The 27,314-nt window shown below is 37.0% G+C and overlaps 2 protein-coding genes across 5 annotated transcripts in view; both read right to left on the bottom strand.

Moving 5' to 3' along the window:
• Positions 1-18,838, bottom strand: part of rin2b (Ras and Rab interactor 2b) — a 38,976-nt gene extending 20,138 nt beyond the window's left edge. For 2 of the 4 annotated variants that reach the window (XM_079841060.1, XM_079841061.1), the window contains exons 1-7: positions 9,113-9,229; positions 6,217-6,296; positions 3,413-3,525; positions 2,954-3,125; positions 2,254-2,365; positions 1,419-1,491; positions 766-857 (exon numbers count right to left, since the gene is read on the bottom strand). In XM_079841060.1, coding sequence (XP_079697186.1) covers positions 766-857; positions 1,419-1,491; positions 2,254-2,365; positions 2,954-3,125; positions 3,413-3,525; positions 6,217-6,273 — 619 coding nt within the window. In that variant the 5' untranslated portion in view covers positions 6,274-6,296; positions 9,113-9,229. Of the gene's footprint in view, positions 1-765; positions 858-1,418; positions 1,492-2,253; positions 2,366-2,953; positions 3,126-3,412; positions 3,526-6,216; positions 6,297-9,112; positions 9,319-18,769 lie in introns of those variants that run through there. The other 2 variants (XM_079841059.1, XM_079841062.1) reach the window with 2 other exon arrangements.
• Positions 18,839-19,550: 712 nt separating this feature from the next.
• On the bottom strand, positions 19,551-25,417 carry dtd1 (D-aminoacyl-tRNA deacylase 1). The gene is made up of 6 exons (XM_079841093.1): positions 25,314-25,417; positions 24,937-25,027; positions 23,287-23,522; positions 21,595-21,692; positions 21,299-21,465; positions 19,551-19,831 (listed from the first exon to the last, which is right to left on the bottom strand). The coding sequence occupies exons 1-5, from the start codon at positions 25,354-25,356 to the stop codon at positions 21,310-21,312; spliced, it is 624 nt and encodes a 207-aa protein (XP_079697219.1). The 5' UTR covers positions 25,357-25,417; the 3' UTR covers positions 19,551-19,831; positions 21,299-21,309.
• Positions 25,418-27,314: the final 1,897 nt, after the last annotated feature.

The raw sequence follows: 27,314 nt of genomic DNA on the forward strand, positions 1-27,314 counted from the left end.
CTCTCTCTCTGTCTCTCTCACACACACACACACTCTTTCCCTTAGTAACCTCTATGCTCGGATTAGCTCACATAGTCTCACACACTATCTGGAATGCCAGCTAGACTAATAATAACATGGAACTGAATAGTAGGCCAGCATGTTCGCAGCTGTGGTGGACTGAGAAATCCTAAAACAGTTACAGTCATGGCAGAGGTGCTGTCTTTTCTACGAATATTGCAATGTTTCTTTATTATCTGACAAACTATTTGACACTGGTCTGAACCTTGTTAGAACATACTAAAATATAACATTTCTAATTATTACTTGAACATGCAAAATTGTTGAGTGTATTAAAAAACACCCCCTGCTTTCCAGTGGTATCATGTTATGTATTTGTTTTGAACGGAGCACCAGTGGCAGCTCTGACTCACTTAGTGCCCTAGGGAGAGACACGAGTAAAGAAAACTGTAAGCGGAGTTAGTATAGTGCCGCTGTTTTTATTTAGTGTGCAAGGATCACCGGGGTGTAATCTTGAAGTAATATGTAATTTTTACAACTAAATGAAGCAAAATTGCAGCTTAACTTGACAGCCTGTAATAATCATGTGTTTAATGGTAGTAAATGGGCAGCTTTGAATCCACTTGGCTTCAAAATCAGAAAATGTGACATTTGGACACTTTGACTGAATGGACATTTCCCCCTCTCACCTATTTTGAGTAACTTCACAATTATACCGTATATGATTTTGATCATAATTTAAAGTGGGTCAGACTAGGTCAGTACCTGCCCCTTGCTGGACCATCTCATGCAGTTCTGACAGGGTCTCAGCTGAGTGTATTGCCTCAGGAAGCTTCAGGGTAGATGGTAGAATGTCTCTAATATGAAACAAAGAGAGCCAGACAGACAAATAGTGCATGAAAAGGGTAGAAACTCTTTGCCTACATTAATGGTGACAAGTCAAATTATTATTCTAGATTACATTGAGTTAATTTAATAATTCTACTCTTAATGGGCGTAAAAATAGGTATTGATCATAGAGAATTACTATATCCAACATAGAGAATTACTATATCCTGTTGTTGATAAGGTGATGGATATCATTGGGTTTTATGAGCAGTGGATTTTTTTACTGCACAATCATTCATTGTTTCTTTACTCATAAATCTTGCATACACTGTCTTTTATGCTCTTATCATGTATCAGCATTGCAGTCAAGGTAAAGACGATAAGATAGCAATGAACATTTCATCCATTACAAATTGTTCATAGTGGACTATTTTAATATGCCATGAAGAAAATGTAAGTGGTTGAGTTGCATGGCAAAGTACAATGCTTAGGGGTTAGGGATTTGTTCTGTATTAGCATACACGTGATGCCTGCCTTAGCGGTCTAATACTTGTCCAGTTTAATATTGTCAATCATTGAAAAAGTGTTACCTGCTAATACAATAAAAGGCCACAAGATGAAAGAGGTCAGCAAAACTAATTCCTGAGCCCTCCAGAGAAAATGCTAGGAAAAAAAGAAAAATATACAACAATTATATATCTAATCTTCAAGCATTTCCACCATTCAGTCCATCAAACACAGCACGGGAGTGTAGCTCTAGATTCTTCAGTTATTGGGGATTTACAGAAAATTTGTGGGAAATTTCTGAACTGACTGAACTTGGCAGGTAAAATGTTCATAAGCCTCCAGCGCCTTTCAGACTACATTAATTTCCAAGGCCCAGAGGATATTCACAGCTAGATTGCGCCCAGGCCAAAAACACCAGGGTGTGTCTGATATTTCACATGGAGAATTTCTTGGAACTGCACTGCTGTAAATGCCTGAAATACTGCCAGACTGCTATTGTGACGTTTAGCTGCAAATATGGTGCCTCCGTTTCAAACCAAGCCATTTGCAAACAGCCGCTCAGGGTATTACAACTGGCTAACTACCTGTAAAACAAGAGAGAAAAATGTCCTATTCTTTCACAAAACAGAGATTTATAAAGTGATATACAAAAGTGCACGTGTGCAATCAATGGCGAGCAATCTTTGACCTCTCGACTGCGTGCACGTGAAAGCAACAGACCCCTCAATATCAACAAACCATAAAAAAGATAGATACCCAATAAAAGACCATAAAATGAAAGAAGAAATCGCCACAAATCTTTCACAGACAAACACTCTGAACCGAAGGTGACACAGCACTCAGAAGTAAACATAAATAGATGTGAGCAGAGTGTCAACAAAAGTTAGGGCTTAGTATGATATAAGAGACCTGACATACTGTACTGGCTCTCCTTTACAGGGATGTGAATCACAGAGGAGTCTGAAGTCCCATCCACGTGGAATGACAAGACCTTCTTTTGCAGGACAGATGACCTCCAGACCAAAAACACCTGGAGAGGAAGAAAGGAGGAGGATTTGGGGGATTCTATTGCTGTGGTTTTGAATATGGGAGTTATAAAATGGGAGTACTGATATATTAAATATTGATTGATATATTAATCAACCATGATTCATTTTTGAATTCCAAAAGATTCATGAACGTTACATTCTTCAATAAAAACAATAGTTATTGAGGGGGAGGAATATGATTTCAATGTACTTCTTGATTTTATGTGCTTTATGTGCTAATTTAAAGTAGATTATTTTAATGTGATAATTTAAATAACTTTAAGTCATCCTGAGGCCCACTATTGGGCCCCTTGGCTAAGTTTCTAGTCCATACAACAAGCTATAATTATGGCGTCAACGTTTTATGATACTTTTGTCATTTCCGGAGCTGTATAAATCGTTTCTTTTTTTTTTTTGGTATAGAAAACAACAATCTGGACACCTCCTTTTATCTTTCACAAAAGTCGAATGTGTTTGGAACAGCATGGCGAGTAAACAATGACAGAATTTGAAATTACGTGAACTATTTCTTATAGATATTTCTTATTAAAAATCTGTCTGGTGGGTTTACCCTCTTTAACATGTTTTACCCCAGCTGGTTGCTGTAGTAGGATGCCAGTGGCCTCTTGCTGGTCGATGGAAAGCAGAAGCCAGATGGGGTGTGTGTGTATCAGTTTGTCCAACACACTCACACTTGTACTTGTACCTTCCCCATCAAATGCAGGATACTGTAGACACACAGAGCTCATTTCTCCCGCTATCCTATAGGAAAACAAAACAGGGGATCAGTGTAGTGGCTTGTCTTTGTTTTGATAGAGATATCTTTTTATGTCCTTTAATGGAAGAAAAGACTGACTAGAGACTGGGGCCCTCTACTGGACAGTGTAAAACATATAGAGGTTCTTGGAAATGTAATGACATGTTACAGTAAAAGCAATGCATCTATTAACAGGTAATACAGATTCTGTATCATTTAAATGCACTCCTATTTAGCTTATTGTACAATGATGTTCTAAATGCATTCTCATGTGTACGGTATGTGTACTCACTCTATGAACATAGAAGTGTCTGGATCTCTGACTGGATCTCTGTCTTTTTCCTGCGTAGCATGAACCATTTGCTGCTCCAGCGTATTCAGTGACAATGCAAACGCATCGACAAGCTGCACATGGATAAAAAAAATTAATAAAAGCAAAATCTTAGTTGTCCAAGCACGTAAACGTTTTGGTGAATTAATAATGCCATTTTTAAATCCACACTGGCAATATTGCTAGTAATAAAGAATCTAAGAAAGAGAAAAACTGACAGGAAATCTGCAGCTGGAAAACACTGTAAAAAAACAAGCTTATTTGTGACCAAAACGAGAGAAACAGCTTCAGCCTTCTCGGACATCCATCCATGAGCAGGAAGCAAATTAGTCACTTTCCTGTGTTCTTAATCTACTCTCCCAGACAGGAAATGGTATTTACCATGGCAACACAACCCAACCATCACAGGGCAGTGTTGTAATGCACCATTAAGAAGTCCTGCATTTTCAATTACTCTGTGCAAATACTTATGTGATCATGTAGATTTGCAAATACACTACAAACAGAACTAAAAACATGATTAGCCAAAAGTTTTTTTGATGTATACTTTCTTTTCTATGAGTTCTATGACAACCAAATGACAAGCCAAACAGCTGAAAAGGGTAAAAAAACGTTTTTTTTTTGTTCCAGAAGTTTTACTGCTTGCTAAGGTATTCTGAGTGGTTTATAATATGTTACTTTGGGGTATTTTTGCTACAAGGTGGCTGGTAGTTTTTATTCTGCAGTGTAGGTCTATGACATTTTTGGGCACATTTGATTGTCTTTTTGAAAAGTAATAGTACATCTCTCCTCAACAAGTTGCATTATTTGAAGTAACATGTTGTCACATGTGCTCTGTGTCTGTCCTTGGACTTTTACGTTGAAGTGTTTCCTGTGCTTTATTTTGTAGTTCTTTGTAGTTTTTCATGTTGATTAGTCTTTCCAGGTGTTTCCCATTTACCACACCCCCTTGTTATCTTGTTACGCTTGTCTGCCTGTGTGTACCTGTGTGTGTATATGCTTGTGGTTCACTTGTCTTTTGTTGGTCGTTGTTTGCTGTTGACCTGTTTGTGTCTTGGTTCTTGAGTCCCTGTTTTATTTAGGGAATAGTTTCATTAAAGTAGTGAGTGCAAGTGGATTCCATCTCTCTGCTTCGTCTCTCAGCATTCATAACACACGCATGTCCATTGACCAAATGCAGCAGGACTAGTTTTATACGAGTCCCAAACTTTTTCTATATTACATAAATTAGAATTTTCTGCATTGTAAAAACGTCTATGTAGTTTGTAGATAAACAACATAAAAAGCAATGCCTGACAGACTGTCAGTGGCATTCTAACCAAAACTACTTTCAAAGTAAAGTAATGTTTCCAATATGCCACTATGGTGACTGCATGTAAATATTTTGAATCACTGTGCCAACTTACTGGGCTTTTAATGTTCAACTGCAATTTTGGACTGTTTTGGATTCAATTGCGGGTCATCAAATGCAAATAAAAATAGAGTCAAACCATTTTAGATTCATATTGAATTCTTTCAGATTTATGTTGTAATTCCTAGTGCTAATTAATTCATGGAGTGAACGTCATAAAATAAAATATATACTAGGTAAGATAAGCTTCGGGTGAGTGACATGGAGGATGAGGACGGAACAGAGAGAGAGCAACTGTTTAAACTGAATGATACGATTTTAAAAAAGCCCTGGGAGAAGAAGCGATGAAGGACTAATTAAGGAGAGAGAAAGAGAGATGTGCAGACACATCTATTATGGGACGCTTGAATGGTTCTGTCTGGGCAGCAAGCCCTGCTGCAAACACACAGGCACACACGCGCACACACACTGTCTCTCCATTGATTTTTACAAGGGACACCAGGCAGCCAGTGAATGTACGCAGTGGAAAAGAAAATGTTCTTTAGGAGAATGGGGATATTTATACTAATCCAAAAAAAGTCCTTGCATGAGCTCATAGGCTAATGAGAGATTGTAGCACCATCTGCGTGTCCTGCTCTTATTAAATTGTTACAGAAATGTTTTAAGCCACAAAGGGAAAACAGTTTTAAGCACATAGATTTATAAACTCAGAAACAAGAATTTGGATATAAAAATCATTTTAGTGCATCAATGTAAAACATTTACATCTAAAGGCCTTACATCATTTACTGCGGCCTTCTATTCAAGAGTGTGTAGTAATGTATTAAGGCCAAGATCACTGTTACTATTACATCTGTATATTTTGCATTTATATCATCCTGCATTGTTTTGCTATGAGCGTAAACCTAAAGTTTATGCCTCAAATCATGCAGTTTGTTAAAGATTTAACAAACACATTTTTGGAGATGTCACTATTAAAAGCCATGTCCCAAGCACAGAGGTATAATGATATCATTATAATTTTATGTAGCCTATATGACAGACTTTGGCTGCATAATGCACTTTACTGTATTGTCCTTTTTGAAGTGATTTCAATCATATTTCAAGCAATTCAAAACCATCATGGCGAACTGCGAGCAGCTGAAGGAAATAATTAATTATTTATCTGCTTTAATATATCGGACAAAATGTTCTTATCGGGCCAATAACTATAACATAAAACATTTACATATATCAGGCAATATGGTGTGACTTATTTTCTATGATTATATTTTACGATTTTACAATGACGTCAGACAGTAAAACAGGTTTAAATTATTATTTAAATTTTTTTTGTCTCAAATCAAATGTTGCTCCTGTCAAGCGCAGGTCTACAAATGAACAGACATTATAAAACACAGAATGGTCATCTTACCTGAAGAAAGCTACCACTTCTTTCTATCCGACTGAGTTTTGAAGAGTCCATCGCCATGTTGCTCTTGTTGATTTAAAGTCCTGCAAGTCAAAGAAGGCATTAGGATAACGAATATCTCTGAAATAGCTGACAGAATACAGACAGATACATTCGTACTGTATTTGCCACACTCTTGTCTCCCTTTTCATTCAGTCATACTCTGTAGGGGTTTTATTATTATTGTGCATGAAAGATTTTGTCTGTGAGCCTGTGTCTAAAAGCTGTAATCATTTCCTCAAAGAGGCAATTATACAATGATGGCCCTGTCTGCCTGACGTTTCTTGAATCTATTGAACAAATATTTTCTAAAGCAATATTTGTTTAATTAGTACATACAAGTCACATACACACACAAACAGATGCAAGAACAAGATCTTAAAAGGATTAGTTCACTTTAAAATGAAAATCACCCCATGATTTACCCACCCTCAAGCCAACTTAGGTGTAAATGACTTTCTTCTTTATGATTAACATAATCAGATTTATATTAATAAATACCCTGACACTTCCAAGCTTTATAATGGCAGTGAACAGGACCCACTCAAAAAGCTCAAAAAGGTGCATCCATCCATCATAAACATACTCCACGCAGCTCCGGAGGTTAATGAAGGCCTTCTGAAGCGAATTATTGCGGTTTTGTAAGAAAAATATCCATATTTAAAACTTTATAAAGTAAAATATCTAGCTTCTGTTGTAGAAGGCGTTCTGTAAGAAGAAAGTGTAACAGTTCAAAACGCTTACACTACGTCCAATGTCCATACGTCGCCAGTGTTGGGGGTAATGCATTACAAGTAACTTGAGTTATGTAATCAGATTACTTTTTCAAGTAACTAATAAAGTAACGCCTTGCTTTTAAAATTTACAGCAAAATATCTGAATTACTGTATTGTCTTCCAATTTATTGACTGACAGCTCACTTGTCCTTTTGTTGGGAAAACTGTAAGTGCAGAAGTGTTGTGTGTAAACATGATGGTTATTGTAGTTCTAGACTTTATGTGATCAAGCATTTACTAATCTCACTAGCACAAAAAAGATTCAGTACTTCTCAAAATTAATAAAATCAGTCAAATGCAAAGTCTGAATACTATGCAAACCTCCAATAATTAAAATGTTAAATAAAACAAATACTTTTATGCATTTAATCTCACTTTATTGACCAATGTACTTGCTGCTGACCTTCAATGATTCAGTTAAACCATAAGCAAAAATGTAGTTACATTTTTTGTTTTTATTGGTTAAGTGTTTTCTCCTGCATTAGAGGTGGGCAGATCGATACTAATATCGATAATATCGATACCAACGTTGGTATCGGTATTGATCGATACCAACGTGAAAATATCGATACTTAAGTTTCAGTTTCTCTCGTTTTGGGACCTGGCCGTGTTTGTCAAAATTCTGCTGCTGTCACAGAGCAGAGCAAGCTCTCAAGAGTGCTGCTCGTGCTCGACACTGCTCTCCTCCCCGTCTCCTGTGTTGTACCGTCACGTGACTCACCACTAGCGCTACCACCAGCAGTCAGCCGCGCATTTCTAACAGCAGTCAGTCAGAGGCGGAGAATGGCAGCAGAGAGAAAGAGGAGCGTTGTATGTAAAACTTTGTGACTTTGTTTATTTAAGAAAAAAATCCTGAAAAGAAGTGCACTAAAGAGGAGAAACATTTTTTGTTAACATGCTACTTGAAAAGAGATTTTGTTTTTACATTTTTTATATTTGTGAAGTAATCATTCTGTAACTTTTTGTTTATTTAAATAAAACAGAAGTAACCAAAAGTTGTTTCTGAACAAAAGCTTTTGTAGTACTGATTAATAACCCAAAATGCAAATCACAAAAACAAATTAAAAGTCATGAAAATTCATTTAGATTTAGGTTGAAGACGCATCCACCTTAATTATTAAAAAGTATCGATATTGGTATCGGTATCGGCGATACTGGTCCTGTATTTACTTGGTATCGGATCGATACCAAATCTAGCGGTATCGCACACCTCTATCCTGCATCCTTTTCTTCCCTTATCCAGAATGGTAGCACAGCTGAAAGGTTTGTTTGAGCAGCGCCCTCTACTGTACACGTGTGAATTTGCATTTCCTTTGGCCTGAGGCTTATTATTCCAATTTTGGTGTGAAAGGGTCTTTACATTTGCCCCAAAATAGAACAATTATGTTATTAAAAAAACAAGCCCAGCCCAGGTGAGAAAAAGTAATGCAAATGTAATGTAAAAGTAATGTAACGCATTACTTTTCTTAAAAAGTAACTAAGTAATGCATTAGTTACTTTTAAAGGGAGTAACGCAATATTGTAATGCATTACTTTTGCATAACTTTCCCCAACACTGTACGTCGCGCCAGTTATGCTTTTTACGTAAGTTGAATACGGCAGGCGGTCTGGCGGAAGATAGATATTTTACTTTATACAATTTTAAATATGGGTATTTTTCTTACAAAAAGAAGGTCTTTATTAACAACCCGTAGCCTTGTGGAGTACGTTTATGATGAATGGATGCACTTTTTTGAACTTCAAACTCGTGGGCCCTGTTCACTGCCATTAAAAAGCTTGGAAGCGTCAGGATATTTATTAATATAACTCTGATTGTGTTCATTAGAAAGCAGAAAGTCATACCTAGGATGGCTTGAGGGTGAGTAAATGGGATCATTTTTATTTGAAAGTGAACTAATCCTTTAAGCAGATAATTTCTTCAACGCCGTTTAAAACACAATATGCAGAAGTTATTCATGAGAACATAAAGTGAGGTCAATGGTCAGATCTGGGCATGGTCACAGAATACAGTGTATGGCTAGTACAGGCCCTAGACCTAAAATGACAGTATAATGAAATGAATGAGATTACACACTCCAGCTCACCTGCAGATGTATTGAACAGCTAATCACAGATCAGGGAAGTTATCATGTTTATGAAAGCAGCAGGAGTTCAGTCATACCTCTCGCTTTCTGAACTGCAGCATCAATGGAGCATTGTTGTGTTCTCCACACTGTTGATTCTTTCTTTGGGGACATCCATAGTCTGGAAATAGTCTGAAGTGAAACTAGTATGTGAGTGTGTAACACAGCTGCAAACAGACAAAGACACATGTGACCAAGACATTGAGAGCGAAAGAGGTTTTTAAAGAGTGCATAAAATTGTGGTTTGTCACATACACAAGTGAACATTCTCTCGACCAACTTTATGATTTTTAAAAAGAACTGAAAGAGTTCCTTGTGTGCTGGATATACAGTAAATATGTCTAATATATATATATATATATATATATATATATATATATATATATATATATATATATATATATATATATATATATATATATATATATTATATATATATATGGCCTTGACACGGAAGAGGAAGCACATATCATTACACATATTCCATTTCACACACCAACGACAATCACATGAGGAATCTAAATCAATCTAGTTCCTATATCCATTGTAAGAAGATTTCTTAGCAACACAAACCACACTAAAACACATGCACATACAATTGCAAAAAAAAAGCATGTGAACCGCTTGCAGAATCTGGGAAAATGTGAATAATTTTAACGAAATAAGAGAGATCATACAAAATGCGTAAAAAAAAAAAATGTATTTAGTGTTGTCCTGAATTAGCCTGGTCCTACCAGACTCTCGTACATTTAATTTGTACAGAGATTCTGGCCACTCTCCATTAACAAGTGTTAACTTCCTTGAAGGCGGGTACTCTGTTGAAGTTTGAAACTATTGGATCTGCCCAGAGCCACTCTGGATCTGCCATAACCAATCGCTAACGTTTAGACATGACGTCAGGGTTTTTCCTACATTGAAAATTTTTTGGCGGCCGCCAAAACAAATTGTTGTCCCGCCAAAGCCTTATTTGATCAGTTATTGTGATTTAGGAGTGATGTAGAATAGATGACCGCTGCCCTTGCGTTAACTGAGTGTCAGAGAGAACGACCAGAGAGCTCCTCTCCCGCTCGCACGCTCTCTGTCTTCAAAATAAGCATTCTTAGCTTTCTAATATTTCACATATTGGGTTAATCAAAATCAAAAGGTCGGAAGACCGAATCCATGTTGCACGTGGCGCTATCAGACGATGTTTTCCTTTAATTACCGCTGGGTGTGAAATGCGCTCAAAAAACATTGACTGATTCTCTGACCAGCTGACATAAAGCATACTTTCAATAAACGTGAAACAAATCCTATCCGGTTATGAAGTGTTTTCTGTGTGTTGACAAATCTTTCGCGATGTTCTAACAGAAGGGATTCACACACAGCGCGTCAGCCAATGTCCGATTCGCCACATTATGACTCCTTTGAACCGAATCATTTTAACGACTGGTTAGAACGGATCAGTCCAACACTGAACTCATGAATCAGTTGAATCGTTTACTCAGAACACTTGAAATGAGAACACAAGTGTGCTTACCCACTTTAGCAAGAGTGGATAGTAAGAATTAGCTTTAATCATCCACAGTCTTTCAGCTTATTTATTTGGACAATGTGTAGTAAAATAAATAGCCTAAAATCATTTAGTTTAGACTGGAGTGAACCCAGAACAAAGTTGTGGTTAGCTAGCTGATAATTTTATGAAATTGTATATAGCAGAAAATTAGGCTATTTGTTCATTTTTTAATACTACTTTTTAATATTGATATGATTATATACCAAAACAACTATCAGTAAATAGTGTAAAAATGAGGAACAAAAACAAACATATCAAGGTATCAAAATAAGAAAATTTGTAATTTTTGCTTATCTTTGAATTTATTTAAAATGTTTTGTCAGTATTGCACTTGCAGATCACGTGGGTAGGGAACTTTTTTACTGTGCGTGCGTGCGTGTGTGTGTGTGCAGAGGTTAAATTGGGCCGGAGCGCACCGGAGCGCAGCTCCGCCTCCTCAGGTCCACAACACACCCTGCTGGAGCTCAGCTCCGTCTCCTTCAGCCAGTGGCGGTTCTAGACCACGGTAACTATGGGGGCCAGGGAGGGGCCACTTGTGCTTTTAGGGGGCACACGTTAACATTTATCTTAATCAGTAGTTAATTAGGTAGTTCACCTAAAAATGAAAATTCTATCACCATTTACTCACCCCCATGTTGTTCCAAATATGACTTTCTTTTGTTGAACACAATATTAACTTATTTATTTTATTAAACTGTTGTATATGATCAGTAGGCTATCGCATTTGCAGTCATGCTATTCTGGGTAGAAAAACAGAACTTGTGTGATATTGCACTCGTTACTCATGTTATATTGCTTAGTCTATCATGATGTAAATGTGAGGGCGTTTTCACACTGGCAGTTTAGTTCGAATGTGATGTGTAATGTGAAAGTTATCATGACTCGGGTGAGCTGAGCTCAGGGGAACTGAATTTGAGACTGCCTGAAGGAGATGCTCTGAGCTTGGTTGCTCAAATTGCGCTCGAGCTGTGCCGCGATTCATGGGAATATGAAAGCAACAGCTAACATAAAACCAGAGGGCCAGTGGCGGACCACTGGAGGCAAAGTTGGCGGCCCGCTGGCATTTTGCTCATTGTTTTCCTAGCGGACCACCAGCGGCAGCCACCACTTTTCCGACAGTGCTCCGCTACCGAGCCGCTGGTTTATATGACATGTTTTCTGGCCGCCCACGGACAATCCACGGGTCATGATTCACAACTGGGTAATTATAGTTAGATTCAATATAATATTATTTTATGCAATAATGAATCAAAAACAAAATACACATCTGCTAATAACCATTGTATATGTATTTTATTGGATAGAGGCAACACAAATGCGTAACAAGCTCGGGTGCGCAAGAAAAGTAACCTGCGCATGCATTTTATCAGATGACGATGTATTTAGTTCAATAAAACACATGTAGGCTAAGGGATGATAGTGTTGATGATTTACCTTGGATACGATACGAGCGAGAGGGAGCCTGTGGTGTATTCGCGGTTTAGAATGCGCTCTGACGCGGACCACAACAAACGTGCCCAGTGTAAAAACGATCTGAGACTAAAACTCAAACAGGGGCATTTTTGCCGCATATCTTGAATTTTATGGACATTCTAACTAAGAAGCACTGAAATGGTTTGGTTAACGACATTCTAACTAATACAGGTTTTGGAACAACACGAGGGTGAGTTACATTAGGTGTTTTTATTTTCTTTTTGGGGGACCTAACCCTTTAACTTATTCCCGGATTATTGAAAGTCTTTTTTATTTGGCCATATACTGTATCACTCTGCAGTCTCTACACGTGAAGTAAAATAATTTCAAGTTCATTTATTTATTTGAAAAGTAATGTATCTGTAATATGATCATGCATGCTCAATTTATAAAAGTAAAACTAAACCATTTATTTTACATGTTTTGTAGCCTTCCTGCTCTGTTAGCGGACTCTTCGCAAAGTTAGCATAGACATAAAAACAAACATCTAATACTCTATAAGCAACACTGGACAATTGGATAAAATAATATTATTTCTCGCTATATGTGAACAAGACTGAAATTATATTATTTTCCGTATCTTTTCTGTATGCCTATCTGTCATTTTCGCACATGAATGGTTCTTTCATTGCGTTGGTCATAATTTATCTTTGGCTGCATCTTCCTAATTCGGAATATGATCAAAGATTACATATGTGGACGTGTTCAGAGAAATTAGCCATTGAAAAAATATATTTTAACTAGCCTACAAGTAGGCTAAATGAACGAAATGACTGATAGGACGAAATTCACTGAATTCAAAGTCGTCAAGTCAGTAAAATGAATCTACAGTAGCCTATCACTGCTGCGTATGGGTGAAGTTACACACAACACAACGTGTATAAAGAGAGCTTATTTTATCTATAATCAAGTGCATAGCAACCATTATAGCCCGTGTTTTACAACTATTTGAGCGAATGCAGACTGAGTGACGAATCATTCATAAACAGGCTACATGCGTCCCACAGCGCGCAGCCTCCTCATTGCTTCTCTGCATTGGTTATTGGTTATGACACAATAAAGTGCTCTTTTCATCACACACCGCCACAGCAAAAACCGCACATTGCAACCAGTTTCACAAAATTGTTTGGTGTCATATGATTCCAAATTTACGGGGGCCAGAAGGGGGGCCAAGCTTGTTGACACAGGGGCACCGGCCCCCCTGGCCACCCCCCTAGAACCGCCACTGCCTTCAGCACAAAATATTGTTATTAGACTTTAATTATTGTTCGTCTCCTGGCAAATACAGGCTACATGGAATTATCAGACGTCATAATGCATTAATCGCTGCGTTCTCTGGTTCAGTACCGCGCCCACAGCCATCAGGTAAAACAGTCACAATTCTAACAGTGAGTTACCATGGAAATCCGCGAACAGCTAGAGCAGCGGTCGGGAACCTCTCTCACACTTTACCAACATATCTAACATTTACTAACATGATCAATAAAAATATTAGACACACGCATCAACAGAGATCCGTTCTCTGCAGAAAAAAGCAGCCCTTGAACAAAAACAATTCCCTTGTTGTACAGCCTTCCGAAGTTAATGACAAGTTTATCATAATAATATTCAAGTTGTGTGTTCAGTGCTGTTCGCGAGTGTCATGAAAAAATAAATAATAAAAGCATGATAAGTCACGAAAGACAACTGAATTACTGACAGGATGCTGTGCGCGCGCTTCGAGCGCAACACGGACAATCATACTAGCTTTTGTCTTCGGTTACGCGCCTAAACGACCAAATAAACACAGAAATATATCAAAAGTATTCGAGTATTCACATAAACATAGTAGATGGAAGCACTGTGGGCGTTCACACACACGAAGAGGATTTATACTCATCAGTTGGTCAACCTCACAGTGAGAGCCCTGCACAATTAATTCCATATTGCAACTTATTTATTGTTTGCTGCATAATTGTTTGTTTTTAGTTATGGACCTAATAATTACTACTTTTATTGGGAAAAAAAAGCTTTTTAATAATAATTGTATATAATTTTTGACTGTGGCTCTTTTGGAAAAATGCATTTACCAAAAATGAAAAAAAAAAAAAATGCCTCTTTGGACAAAATAAGTTCCCAACCCTTTTCAGGGACACAGACGAAAATTAAAAGACTACAGTCAAAGCTCATCTTTAGGGGGGTATTGTCAAATAATCTACTGCCCACTGACATGGTTTTGAAAGCTATTTATTATTAATTTTTTGGCCTTCAAACTTATTAAAAATGCACATAATGTAGATCAGAGAAATCAAATTTTTCTCAGGGGACCATTCCCCCGAACCCCTGTAACTACCTAAAATTTGGGACCTCACTGATTTTAAAAACCCTGCTTATGGCTCTAAGTGAACTGTAAAGTATTTATCTTTGTTTGAATAACTACTCAACCCTACCTTACACAGTAATACTGGAAAAAGAGCCCCTTTGGTGTAAAAACACATTAAGTATTTTTCCGGCGCGATTTTGAATGACCATTCACCATAAATAAGGGCTCCCCCTCCCTACAAAAGCCAATTTAACCACTGTGTGTGTGTATGTGTGTGTGTGTGTGTATGGATGACCATGTCTGTCAGCCACCACCGAAGACCATTTTTGACCCAGGAAAAACCCTGGACGTATGTCTTGTCATCTCAAACTAGCGCACAACATCAACGTCATCGTTCTCAGCCACTCCCTCTGTCCGCTGATTGGACCGGTTAAAATTTGAACAGAGAAAATACCGCAATACCAGATGGAGTACTGAAGGAAAATGAATATTGAGCGGAAGTGCGTAGGAGGGCGGAGCCAGGCTAGTCCTGAATAAGATATTTTACATAATTTTTTTTTACATATAGTCCACAAAAAAAAAAGAAAAAAAGCTGAATTCAAAAGTTTATGTATCCTTGATACTGTGTGTTATTACCTGGATGATCCACGGCTGTTTGTTTGTTTTGTGATGGTTGGTCTTGAGTCCCTTGCTTGTCCTGAGCAGTTAAACTGCCTTAAATCCTTCAGGTTCTGCAAATTCTTCAGTTTTTCAGGATCTTTTACATGTTTGAACCCTCTCCAGCAGTGACTGTATGATTTTGAGATCCATCTTTTCACACTGAGGACTTAAAGGGTTAGTTCACCCAAAAATGAAAATTCTGTCATTAATTACTCACCCTCATGTCGTTCGACACCCGTAAGACCGTTCATATTCGGAACACAAATGAAGATGTTTTTGTTGAAAGCTGATGGCTTAGAAAGGCTTCAGATAGGCCTCCATTGGCATTCAGTACACTTTAGGGATGGGCAACAGTGGTCGAGTAATCGAGTACTCGAACGTGACAGCGATCATCGATCATGAGAACGATGATCGCCCTGAAAAAAATTATTTTGCGGAGGTCTGATTGGTTAGCGTTTTACAGCACGCCTCCAGACCGCGGCGAAATAAAGTGAAACTGAGGCGTGCTCTGCAGTGATGTCTGGAATCATGAGATCATTAAATGGTTAGTGCAAGATGTGCAGCGCCAATCTGTCATAGCCTACATAGCATTATAATGAAAACACGATGGAATTAGAATGCTGTAAATGATCTGTGCTTAGTTCCCCGTATCAGCTGATCCACAGAGAAACTAGCGAGAACACTCAGACTAGCGCGTGAAGTTCATGTGAGCATCCGCGTCCTTATCTGCAGATGCACGTTGTAAGATACTTTTATGTTGTCTATATCTGATTAATCTAATATAAGAAGCGTTTGGTTGAGCTTAATAAGCTAGCAAAGCGCTGCCGTTATACCGGCTCTTGTTCATTCTCTTCAGTTTCAGCTCAAACGCATATTTCATGCTCGACATGATGGTTTAGAGACGGTCATATTCTTTTCAGATAGGCTATTTCTTTCTCAGAATCATTGATATTAGTAATGCAGCAGTGCTATACTGTTCTCGTATTTTTTAACAGTAGACCTAGTTTATTTAAAGTTGGTTTTTCGCTATGAGTTCGAAAACGCGCAGTGATGTCTGTAAACGCTACGATCATGAATAATAAAATTAAGTGCATGATGTGCAGAGTCAATCTGTCAAAGCATTATAATGAGAACAGGATTTTAATAAAATGTTGTTTCTGTGTGCTTTCGTTGTCCGTGTATCAGTGTTGTTAAGGGAAGAGCGCATTCAAAATGTTCCGTTTCAAACCCTTCGCCTGTCAAATCTAGCACGCTGAAGTTCACGTGCGCATTCACGTCCTTTTGTGTTGATTTATGTCGTAATAGGTTCATAATAATCTTCATATTAATATTGATATATGGTGCGTTTGGTTGAGTTTATTAACCAGCTAGCAAGCTCTGCAAGGTGGTGTTATTTCACAGTTTCAGCTCAAAGGCAATGCTCGATATTACTGACTTGGTTATTTGAGACGGTCATTTTATAAAGATGTTTCTTTTTCAAAGACATTTATGCATCATAATCTAGCAGTTATTTTTTGTTTTATATGTTCATGTTTTCATATACCCGTTTTCATGTCACGTTTGTATTTGTCAACAACCATTTTCATAACAGTATTTTCATTATCTCAATGACGGACATGCCCCGCCCCCTGCACATGCCCCGCCCCCAATTACTCGAGTACTCGTTTTTGAGACCTATCGATGATCGAAATGAGAAATTGACAAAAATGCCCATCCCTACACTTACATAAAAGGCACTTAAAACGTCGTTACAAAGTCCATCTCACCACAGTGACTCTACAATAATTTTATGATGCGACGACAATAGTTTTTGTGCGCAAAAAAAAATCAAAATAACACCTTTATCCAACTTGTTCTTGTCTTCCGTGTGTGCCTCCACGACGCATGCGCGAGAATATGACGCAGATCCGGCGTTCGGACACATGACCCAGAAGCGATTTGTTTACAAGCAGAGGAAGACGCGCGTTTCTAAGCTGTTGAATTCTACATCGATCGTGCTTTAGGTGAAAACTTTTGAACAGGATGAAGATGTCCAAATTTGTCTTATGTTGTTAAAATAAAAAAAAATTTCATTTAGTATTGCCCTTCAGAAGCCACAGAAGATACTTACATGTTTCGCGGAAGAAAAATTAAGTACAATTTACCTTGATCTTCAAATTCAAAAAGTTTTCACCCCTGGCTCTTAATGCATCATGTTTCCTTCTGGAGCATCAGTGAATGTTTCAATCTTCTTTAATAGTGTTTGAGTCCCTCAATTTTCCTCAGTGTGAAAAAAAGATGGATCTCAAAATCATACAGTCAGTGCTGGAAAGGGTTAAAAATATGCAAAAGATGCTGGAAACCTGAAGAATTTGCAGGACCTGGAGGATTTTTCTGAAGAACATTAGGCAGTTTAACTGTTCAGGACAAACAAGGGACTCATGAACAACCATCACAAAACAAACAAACAGCCGTGGATCATCCAGGGAACGACACATTAAGAATCAATAGTTCATAAACTGTTGAGCTATTTTTTTGTCTTGTGGACTATATGTAAACATATTTTATCTAAAATATCGTATTCAGGACAGCACTAAATAAAAATAACATGCATTTTGTATGATCTCTCTTATTTTGTTACAATTATTCACATTTTCTGCAAAGGGTTCACATACTTTTTTCTTGCAACTGTATATTTACAGGCCTTGACACTGAAAAAGGAAGCACATATTATTACTCATATTCCATTTCACACACCAACAACAATCACATAAGAGGAATCTAAATCAGTCTACTCTAGTTCCTATATCCATTGTAAGAACATAATTCTTAGTACCCCAAAGCAAACCACACTAAGAACACATGATGGAAACATTTCTCAATAGGCAATGAGGCTAAACGTCTGTTTTCTGCACAGGAGGGTGAATGCTCTACAGCTCCCTACCCTCATTCACCCCCCTTTTGTGCACAAACACATACATCTTCCAGTTTGCTCCTGTCACAACAGTATATGGAAGCAATTTGATGTGATATTTGCATAAAACATCCTGGCAGATGGACCACATCATTGCACCAGTCCTCAATGCATGCTGGCGCCATCAGGGGCCGGAGATCCCACAAACAAACTAGGACCATGATTACACTTACTGTAACTTTGTTGTGGACTTGGTAAATATTAAAATGCTAATTTGAAATAGTTGCAAATTTGTAAATATTGATTCATATCATGCACTGTATTTTACAAAGTACATCAAATGTGGACAAAGTGGATACATTAATGATTTTAGATTTGGGGAGTAAAAATTATTGTTTCTATTTTCAAGTGAAAATATAAAAGACTTTTTATGGGATAAGATGCCTCAATATTTCAACGAGTTAACTGTACAAAAGTTAAATGTATGACATTAGCAAATGTTTTTATTTCCCCCATTTCCTTATTTCTAACACACTGGCTGTTCAACAGTTTAGAAGGAGAGAGAAATGAATTACAGTGTTGAAATAGAGAACTCGTGAGTGAAAAAAAACCAGCATAGCGTTTAAAACGGAAAACAAACAAACCCAAGGCGAACTGAAAAAATTTCGCTGTTAATGCATTTAATAACTAATTACGCAATTATGAAATATTAAAAATTATATTACATAGACCTACCTATGAGTGCTCTTCTCCGGCAGACGACACTGGCTGTATAATGACAATTCAGTGATTCTGTTACTATCCGACAGTTTGACACGCGCGTCACATCAAAACGCTGAGGTCACATGATCACAAGACTGACGCTGCACGTCTATGGTGGTAAATGAGTGTAAATAATGATTGCTAAATATTGTAGATAAATATGAGGGGAGTTGCATTAAACTTAATGCAACTTCTTTGATTGCTAAATATACTCTCTAACTTACTGCTATAAAAAATGTAGTCTGAGCCCTGCCCTTTGTCAAGACTGTAATGTTCTTAAAACAAGAAAACATGTACACTTTAAATAAATATAATTTAAAAGACAATTACATTAAAGTGTTGTCTTTAGCCTGTTTTTTTATCATTATAAAAGGAAAATTTATTATAAATTCATCAAAGCTGTACAGATACACATCTGTTTTTCCACGTTCAGGAATAATCCTACTTAAAATCCCATGCAATAAAGAAGATTACCTCACAAAAGCGCTTTTGTGCTTTGTTAGTTGGTCACACTCTTTATAAGATTATAAACTTAAGTGCAACTTAAACTATCCAATTTCATTTGACTGCCACCAGCTCTGTGGCGTCACCTGCAAAGCATTTTGAAGCAATGGAAAATATTTATGAATAATGATTTCACTTAGTTAGTAGATATAAACAAGATCTTCAAATATGATTTATAAAAAGAACAACACTACTTTCTCAGTTATGCAATAAGCAAAAGCAACACACATTTTTTTTTTTCGTTTTTATTAAAACATATCACAGAGTTGTATACTTTTAAATAAATTAGATGGCCTAGTAAATATTCAGATATGTTCAGATATGTGCCTGAGTCTTTTTTCTACTGGTAATAGTGGAGCTGCCACTTGTTCTTGTGTTTATGTACAGTTCAAGTTTCAGAAGAAAATTCGACTGGGCACTATCGTGGACATTCAGGACAGTAATAAGACAGAGAGTGAGCGGCGTGAGCTGCACTGAGAGATGTCCCTGAAGACAGCAGCATTCCCTGGAAAATCTGGAAGTTGCAAAATCCTTAAAAAAAACAAAAAAAGAAATACAATGAGCCTTTGGTGTCACTCTCCAAAGAGCAGTCCCTGAAGCTTGACTCATTTCAATAAAAAAAAAAAAAAATGAACTCATTCACTGAATTATGGAAAATAAGGGATGGATGGATGGAATCACCTTTTGAAAGTAACTTCAAGCTTCAAATAAAGATTGTATTAATTTAACAGCATTACACCAGTAGGTGGCGTTAAGTGACTGTTAAAAAAATATATATTTGTAATTGAATCATTAATTCAGGAGATTCTTCAAAAACACTGAATCATCCAGTAAAAAAACAATTAGTAGTAGTATGTTTGAGCCATTGAATCAAACTTTATTCAAATTAATTAAATATATATTTTTAAATAGACTGCAGAAATTAAAATTTTGTCAGAACACCAATAAATTACATGTTATTTTGTTAAGTTGTCTGTTCGGCATCGTGGGAGAATCAATGTCTCTATTTTAAACAAAACAAAATTGCAATTCTCAGTTTATCCAGAATCGACCAGCTCTAACAGAGATTAGGCTACACCTGGTATTATGATGCGTTTTGGTCCATCAGATCACAAATGGACGACGACGCTAAATACAGGTGTAAACAGTGTCTAAAACGTTTTGAGCTTGTCCACTTCTAGAGGTAGACGAAAACGTATTTGACGGGATTGCTTTTGTAGTGTAAACACTCATGTGGTCAAATGCAGTTCGTTCAGCCACAAAATACCACCAGCTCTCCGCTTACTGACCTAATGCATAAACATTATGGCAAGCGCACTAGCCAGACAGGATTTAAACTTTGCCGGCTGAAGACCCAAATTTGGTTTGAAGATGTAAGCACAATGTTCTCTCACCATTCCTGATTTCTAACACGCACTCACAGTGCTTGGCATGGCCTGCTGCTATTAGAGCAGAAACGAAAACTGATACTCTCAGTATGTTTTTCCGTTGTCTCTGGGCGTGTTCATATGTAAGTTGCGTGAGCTTAGATTGAAAGATCTGAAAAAACACATACATATACCTATCCATAGACCCTCCCCTCGAAGAAATCAGGACAGAAGTGGTTGAAAGTGGACGAAAGAGAACGCCAAGTGTAAACCGGAATGTGTCTCCCTTGTCTACTTGTGATCTGATCAACCAAAACGCATCTTAATACCGGGAGTAAATATGGCGACAGACAGACAGACAGACAGACAGACAGACAGACAGACAGACAGACAGACAGACAGACAGACAGACAGACAGACAGACAGACAGACAGACAGACAGACAGACAGACAGACAGACAGACAGACAGACAGACAGACAGACAGACAGACAGATAGATAGATAGATAGATAGATAGATAGATAGATAGATAGATAGATAGATAGATAGATAGATAGATAGATAGATAGATAGATTGATTTAGTTTAATAAACAAGAGACTAGAATTATGACTGTGGCTGTAAAGTTTACCGTGAGGTACTCTATGGTTCCCGTTCAGAGGACACATCTCCGTCTGCTCCGCTGCTGGCGCTAGGATCTGCTTTAGAGCGCAGCGCTGCCTTCTCTCTGCTGGACTCTGAGGGGCCTTTTGACCGGGTTTTTTCTTTCCGCTGCTGTTGCTTCTCTTGTTTGGACAGCTGAAGCATTAAAAGAAAAGAAAGGCAAACTGTTATGGGTTCATTCATACAGTCTCAAAATAAGTTGTGCAGTATTACAAACGAATTAAGATAATAATAAGGCATCCATTGCAGCACAAATCTAGATACCTGTTTAGGGTCTTTGGGGCCAGTAGGAGACTCCAGCTGAATGGTAACAGGTCCATCATTCTGAATAAGTACCTGCATATTAGCACCAAACTGCCCATCTAAAAGACAAAGTTGTTTTCCAACCCTTCTTATTAACAGATAAATTATTTAACAGCAATTCATTTTGGGATTCCAGACATTTCAAAAACTGCATATAAAAAAATAAATCACTACTTAACCCTCTGGGGTACTTCATTTATGGGTCACACTCAGGACCTTCGGGTCAAAAATGGCCGGAGGGCAGGATTAAGATAAAGAAGATTTGAGTAAAATCAATGAAATATTTTTGTTCAATATTATTTTTTCTTTTCTTTTTTGGTGTTTTGAGATAATTTTATGATTTATAATTAATATTTATGCAATAATTATGACCCATTTTTCCCATTGAATATAATAAAAAAAATTATATAATTTTTTTAAAGTTTTTTTTATTAAAGCTGTATTTCATTTTAGAGTCAAGCCTAGGCCTCATGAAAGCAATTTTTTAAATGAGATCAGTGCCATCCGGTGGACATATTGAGCATTTTTATCACGCAATAGCACATTTTTACCACTATAGTGGATCTTGCATTTTATTAAAAAAAATTACAAATTGTAGCTCCATCCGAATGGTCCGAAACTTGGTGACTTTATTGGTACTTGGTATATGAACACCCAAAAAAAATTGGGGACAGGATTTGAAAAGTCTAAGTGGTCGTAAAAAAAAAAAAGTCACACTGAGTCAGGACCTTCGGGTCAAAAATGACCCCCATAGAAAATGAACGGGAAATTGGCAAAAATATGAAAATACAGAGTTTTTTGTGCATACAATCTACAAATCAGCCAGGATGCAGAAAAAAAGGACTCAACAGTGAAGGGCTGAATCTCTAAAACATCAAGAGTGCAAAACAGACAAAAAAAAACTCACACACACACACACACACACACACACACACACTTATACACACAAAAACACACGCACACACAAATGAACGCGTGCCATTCCAAAAGCTAATTATGTTTTTGTGTGTGTGTGTGTGTGTGTGTGAGTTTTTTTGTCTGTTTTGCACTCTTGATGTTTTATAGATTCACCCCTTCACTGTTAAGTCCTTTTTTTCTGCATCCTGGCTGATTTGTAGATTGTATGAACCCCAGAGGGTTAATATTTAAAAAAAAAAAGACAAAAAAAACCCACATAAAATGACAAAAATAGCAAAAACACATAACAAAATTACTAAAAATCTTACTTATATTATATATAAATTATTATAAATTAATTAAATAATAGTTTAATTATTAATACAATTAATTATTTATTTGTCTATTAATTTAATTAATGTATTATGATAGTAATTAAAGCAATAAATTAACCACTGTTCCAACCGTCCTTTTACTACATAGTAAAATTGCTAATTTCTGAGTTATAGTTTGATTAATTATTCAGTGACTAAATAGAATTAAAGGAATAGTTCAGTTCATTTACTCACCCCAAAACAGTTGAAATATTCTTCAAAATATCTTCAGCAGAAAAAGGTCAAACAGGTTTGGAATGATACGAGAGTAAATATGTAATCTTTGGGTGAACTATCCCTTTAATGCAGCAAAAACCTTAAACAATAAGCTAATCTTGATCAGAAGAATGAAATCTTCAAGGCCTGGCAGGTCTAGCCTCACCTTTGATGAGTTCTGGTTTATACGCTTCCCTCATCTGCTCCAGTATTCTGTTGTAGAAGGGCTGAGCCAGTTCGGCCGGCATGGCAGAGTGGAAGTCAGGCTTATTTCCCTTGAGGATACACTGCAGAGTGAACTGACTCACACACAACACCTCCAGCCCTTCGTCCATCACGCTGCGGCTCCAGGCACGGCCGTTCTCATCCTCAAACAGACGCAAGTTAAGAATCTTACGTACCCTGATAAACAACATCATACTGATCATTCCTTGGTTACTGTAGGCTAAAATGGCAAAGAGCAGCATGAACATTCATTAAAACAACTTTAGTGTTCTAAGGAAGAAGGAAATACAGGGTGAGATAATGACGACAGAGATAATGAGCCATTTTTGGCTCAACTGTTCCTTTAAGGCACACATTTACTATAAGACTGACACATTTCTATGTTTGTCCCTCAGAAGGAGAGTAAAGAAGTGCATTTACTCAAGTATTATTTTGGGGTTTGTACGTTATTGATACTGTTGCGCACTTTTAATCAATTACATTACAAAAGTTTGGAGTCACTAATTATTGAATACTTTTATTCTAAAGGATGCATTAAACTGATCAGAAGTGACAGTGAATACATTTATAATGATTTGTTTGTGTTCTAGTATGTATAGTGTATGTATAGAGATTTGTGGTGTATTATGTAATTTATGTTTTGTCTTTTATGTATTGAAACTTTTGGCCGCCAGCCTTGGCCAGGACTCCCTGGGAGAAGAGTTACTGTAACTCAATGGGACTTTTCCTGGTTAAATAAAGGTTAAATAAAAATAAATAAATAAAAAAAAAATGTTACAAAAGATTTCTATTTCAAATAAACACAGTGTTTTTGCTTTATATGTATTAAAGACTCTTGTAAATAATCTATCATGGTTTTCAACATTTGATTATAATAATATCAGCAGCAAATCAGCATATTAGAATGATTTCTGAAGGATCGTGTGACTCTGAAGACTGAAGTAATGATGCTGAAAATACCATGAATAAATAGCATTTTCAAATATATGAAATTAGAAAACAGTTTTTTGAAATTGTAAAAATGTCTCACAATTTTGCAGTTTTTACTGTATTATTTGTAACAAATAAATGCAGCCTTCTTTCAAAAACCTTTTTAAAAAATCTAACTCACCCCAAAACTTTGAATGATAGTGTAAATTATGTTTTTACTTAAAATTATTTATTTTTTTTGACTCTAAAAGTTCTGTTTTTGCAGGTCATCGTGACTTAAATCTTTCCTATTTTTGTAAATTTTACTGACCTTTCTTCCATGTCAATCAAATTACACTCCCTGCTTTGCCCTGAAGCTTTTAAAGTGTTTTGATGGATGCTGAACACAACACAGGTGTCAATCAATACAAACTATAGTCAAAATCTATCAAATCAGTTTCAGGTAGCACATATCAGGACAAAAGTGTCTCTGGGATACAGCACAAGAAAAATCAGATTATACATTTCCAAGATCCACCACTTACTAAATTAACCCTACAGCCCTTATGAATGAAATCTGAAGTCCAAAAATAAGCAAAGCAATGAATGCAATTTAGTCATTGGTAGCCTATTTATTATTATATTAAATATGACCTCATTTTGACCAGACTTCAGTACTTACATGTATTCAGCATCCTTCTGTGTGTCCTCCACTGAGATGCCAAGTAAGACACAGAGTCCTCTGCCTATGGAGCTGATCTGCTCCTCCCCAACTGTTTCAGAGTGCATGAATGACGTCACCGTACAGTAAAGTGAAGGCAACACGAGCTGCGTCCTAAAAATAATGCTTAGTGCAAATCTGAACAGTTCTATCTAACGCATAGATTTACATTTCTGTGTATAGTTGTTATTAAGTTACTAACGTTAAGTTGGGCACGCAAGACAGCAGTGTATAGTGTACATCTTTCACTTTCATTTCAATAAATGAACTTAAAATATTACAAGGAGCGTCTAGCTGACAACAGCATTCGCTATGAAATTAGGAGCTGTGTGCCGTACCTGTCACGCTTGCCTTCGTTACTCTTTGAATGATCGCCTTCATTGTTTAGGTCTCCAATCATGTGTAACACTCGAACACTTTGATCTTCCGGTTTCTACGAAGCCCCGCCCCTCTGACGCTCATTACCGCTTCTGACTAAAAGACTTGAATTACTTCAGATATACAGGCGTTTGACAAGCATTTAGCATTAATTCCTTTAAATATCCTCACTTAAATGGAAAACTGATATAAAAACCATTCAGGCCTGATAGATAGATTAGATTAGGCCAGGATTAGGCCAATTATTAGGCCATTTAAGTAGCTTTTATAAATGTGCCTTAGAAAAATAATGTACTGGTGTGCATCTTGAGACAAAACAATGGCACAGACATATTTTAAAGGGTTAGTTCACCCAAAAATGAAAATTCTGTCATTAATTACTTACCCTCATGTCGTTCGACACCCGTAAGACATCTTCGGACGACAAATGAAGATATTTTAGTTGAAATCCGATGGCTCAGAAAGGCCTCCATTGGCACAATGCACTTTACACTCTCAAGACCCATAAAAGCTACTAAAGACGTTGTTACAAAGTCCATCTCACTACATTGGTTCTACAATAACTTTATAAAGTGACGAGAATATTTTTTGTGCGCAAAAAAAACCTAAATAACGACTTATATAGTGATGACCGATTTCAAAACAATGCATCATGAAGCTTCGAAGCGCTATGAATCACTGAGTCGATTCAGCGGTTTGGATCGCCAAAGTCACGAGATTTCAGCAGTTTGACACGCGATCCAAATCATGATTCGACTCACTGATTCATAACGCTTTGAAGCTTCATGACGCAGTGTTTTGAAATCGGTCATCACAATATAAGTCGTTATTTAGATTTTTTTTGCACACAAAAACTATTCTCGTCGCTTCATAAAGTTATTGTAGAACCACTGTAGTGAGATGGACTTTGTAACGACGTCTTTAGTAGGTTTTATGGGTCTTGAGAGTGTACAGTGCATTGTGCCAATGGAGGCCTTTCTGAGCCATCGGATTTCAACTAAAATATCTACATTTGTGTTCCGAAGATGAACGGAGGTCTTACGGGTGTCGAACGACATGAGGGTAAGTAATTAATGACAGCATTTTCATTTTTGGGTGAACTAACCCTTAAATAAATATCCTGGCTCTTCCACGCTTTATAATGGCACTGATTGGGTCCATAGAGTTTGAAGTTCAAAAAAGCACACCCATCCCTCATAAACGTATTCCAGGCTCGAGGGGGTTAATAAAGGCCTTCTGAAGCAAAACAATGGGGTTTTGTAAGAAAAATATCCATATTTAAAACTTTATAAAGTAAAATATCTAGCTTCCGCCAGACCACCTTCCGTACTCAACTTCTGTATCGATAGAACGTAGCATAAGCGGTTTGAACTGCGAGGGGGTGAGTAAAACATGGGGTAATTTTCATTTTAAAGTGAACTACTCCTTTAAAACCGTTCATTTTAGTCTGGGACTAGGCTTAAAGGGATAGTTCACCCAAAAAAATAAAAAATACTATGGAAGTCAGTGGCTATCGTCAACTGTTTGATCACCAACATCCTTTAAAATATCTTATTTTGTGTTCAACAGAAGAAAGATACTCATACAGGTTTGGAACAACATGAGGGTGAGTAAATTATGACAAAACACAACCCAGCCATAAGCTTGTTTTGCTCTCTGTTAGTAAGTGCAAATCCCCATCATGCAAAAACAAAACCCCAATAAGATGACATAAACATTAAAAATACATTTCAATAAACACACCAACAAATGTTTAGAAAGAAGTTTATCAGTCGTTATATTTTCTACTTTCTGTGAAGTTTTTTCCCACAACAATATTCCCAGCTATTTTTATAAATAAAAAGCTTGGGATTTTAGGTGACATTTAACTTAGACGTCATAAACACAATATTCATTCATGTTGATGTGTTGATTGATCCAAGGCATATAATTTTTGGTTGCCGGGGAGCTTGATTATCTTC

This window comes from Gobio gobio (genome assembly GCF_949357685.1).
Source record: "Gobio gobio genome assembly, chromosome: 17".
In the NCBI taxonomy this organism is placed as follows: Eukaryota; Metazoa; Chordata; class Actinopteri; order Cypriniformes; family Gobionidae; genus Gobio; species Gobio gobio.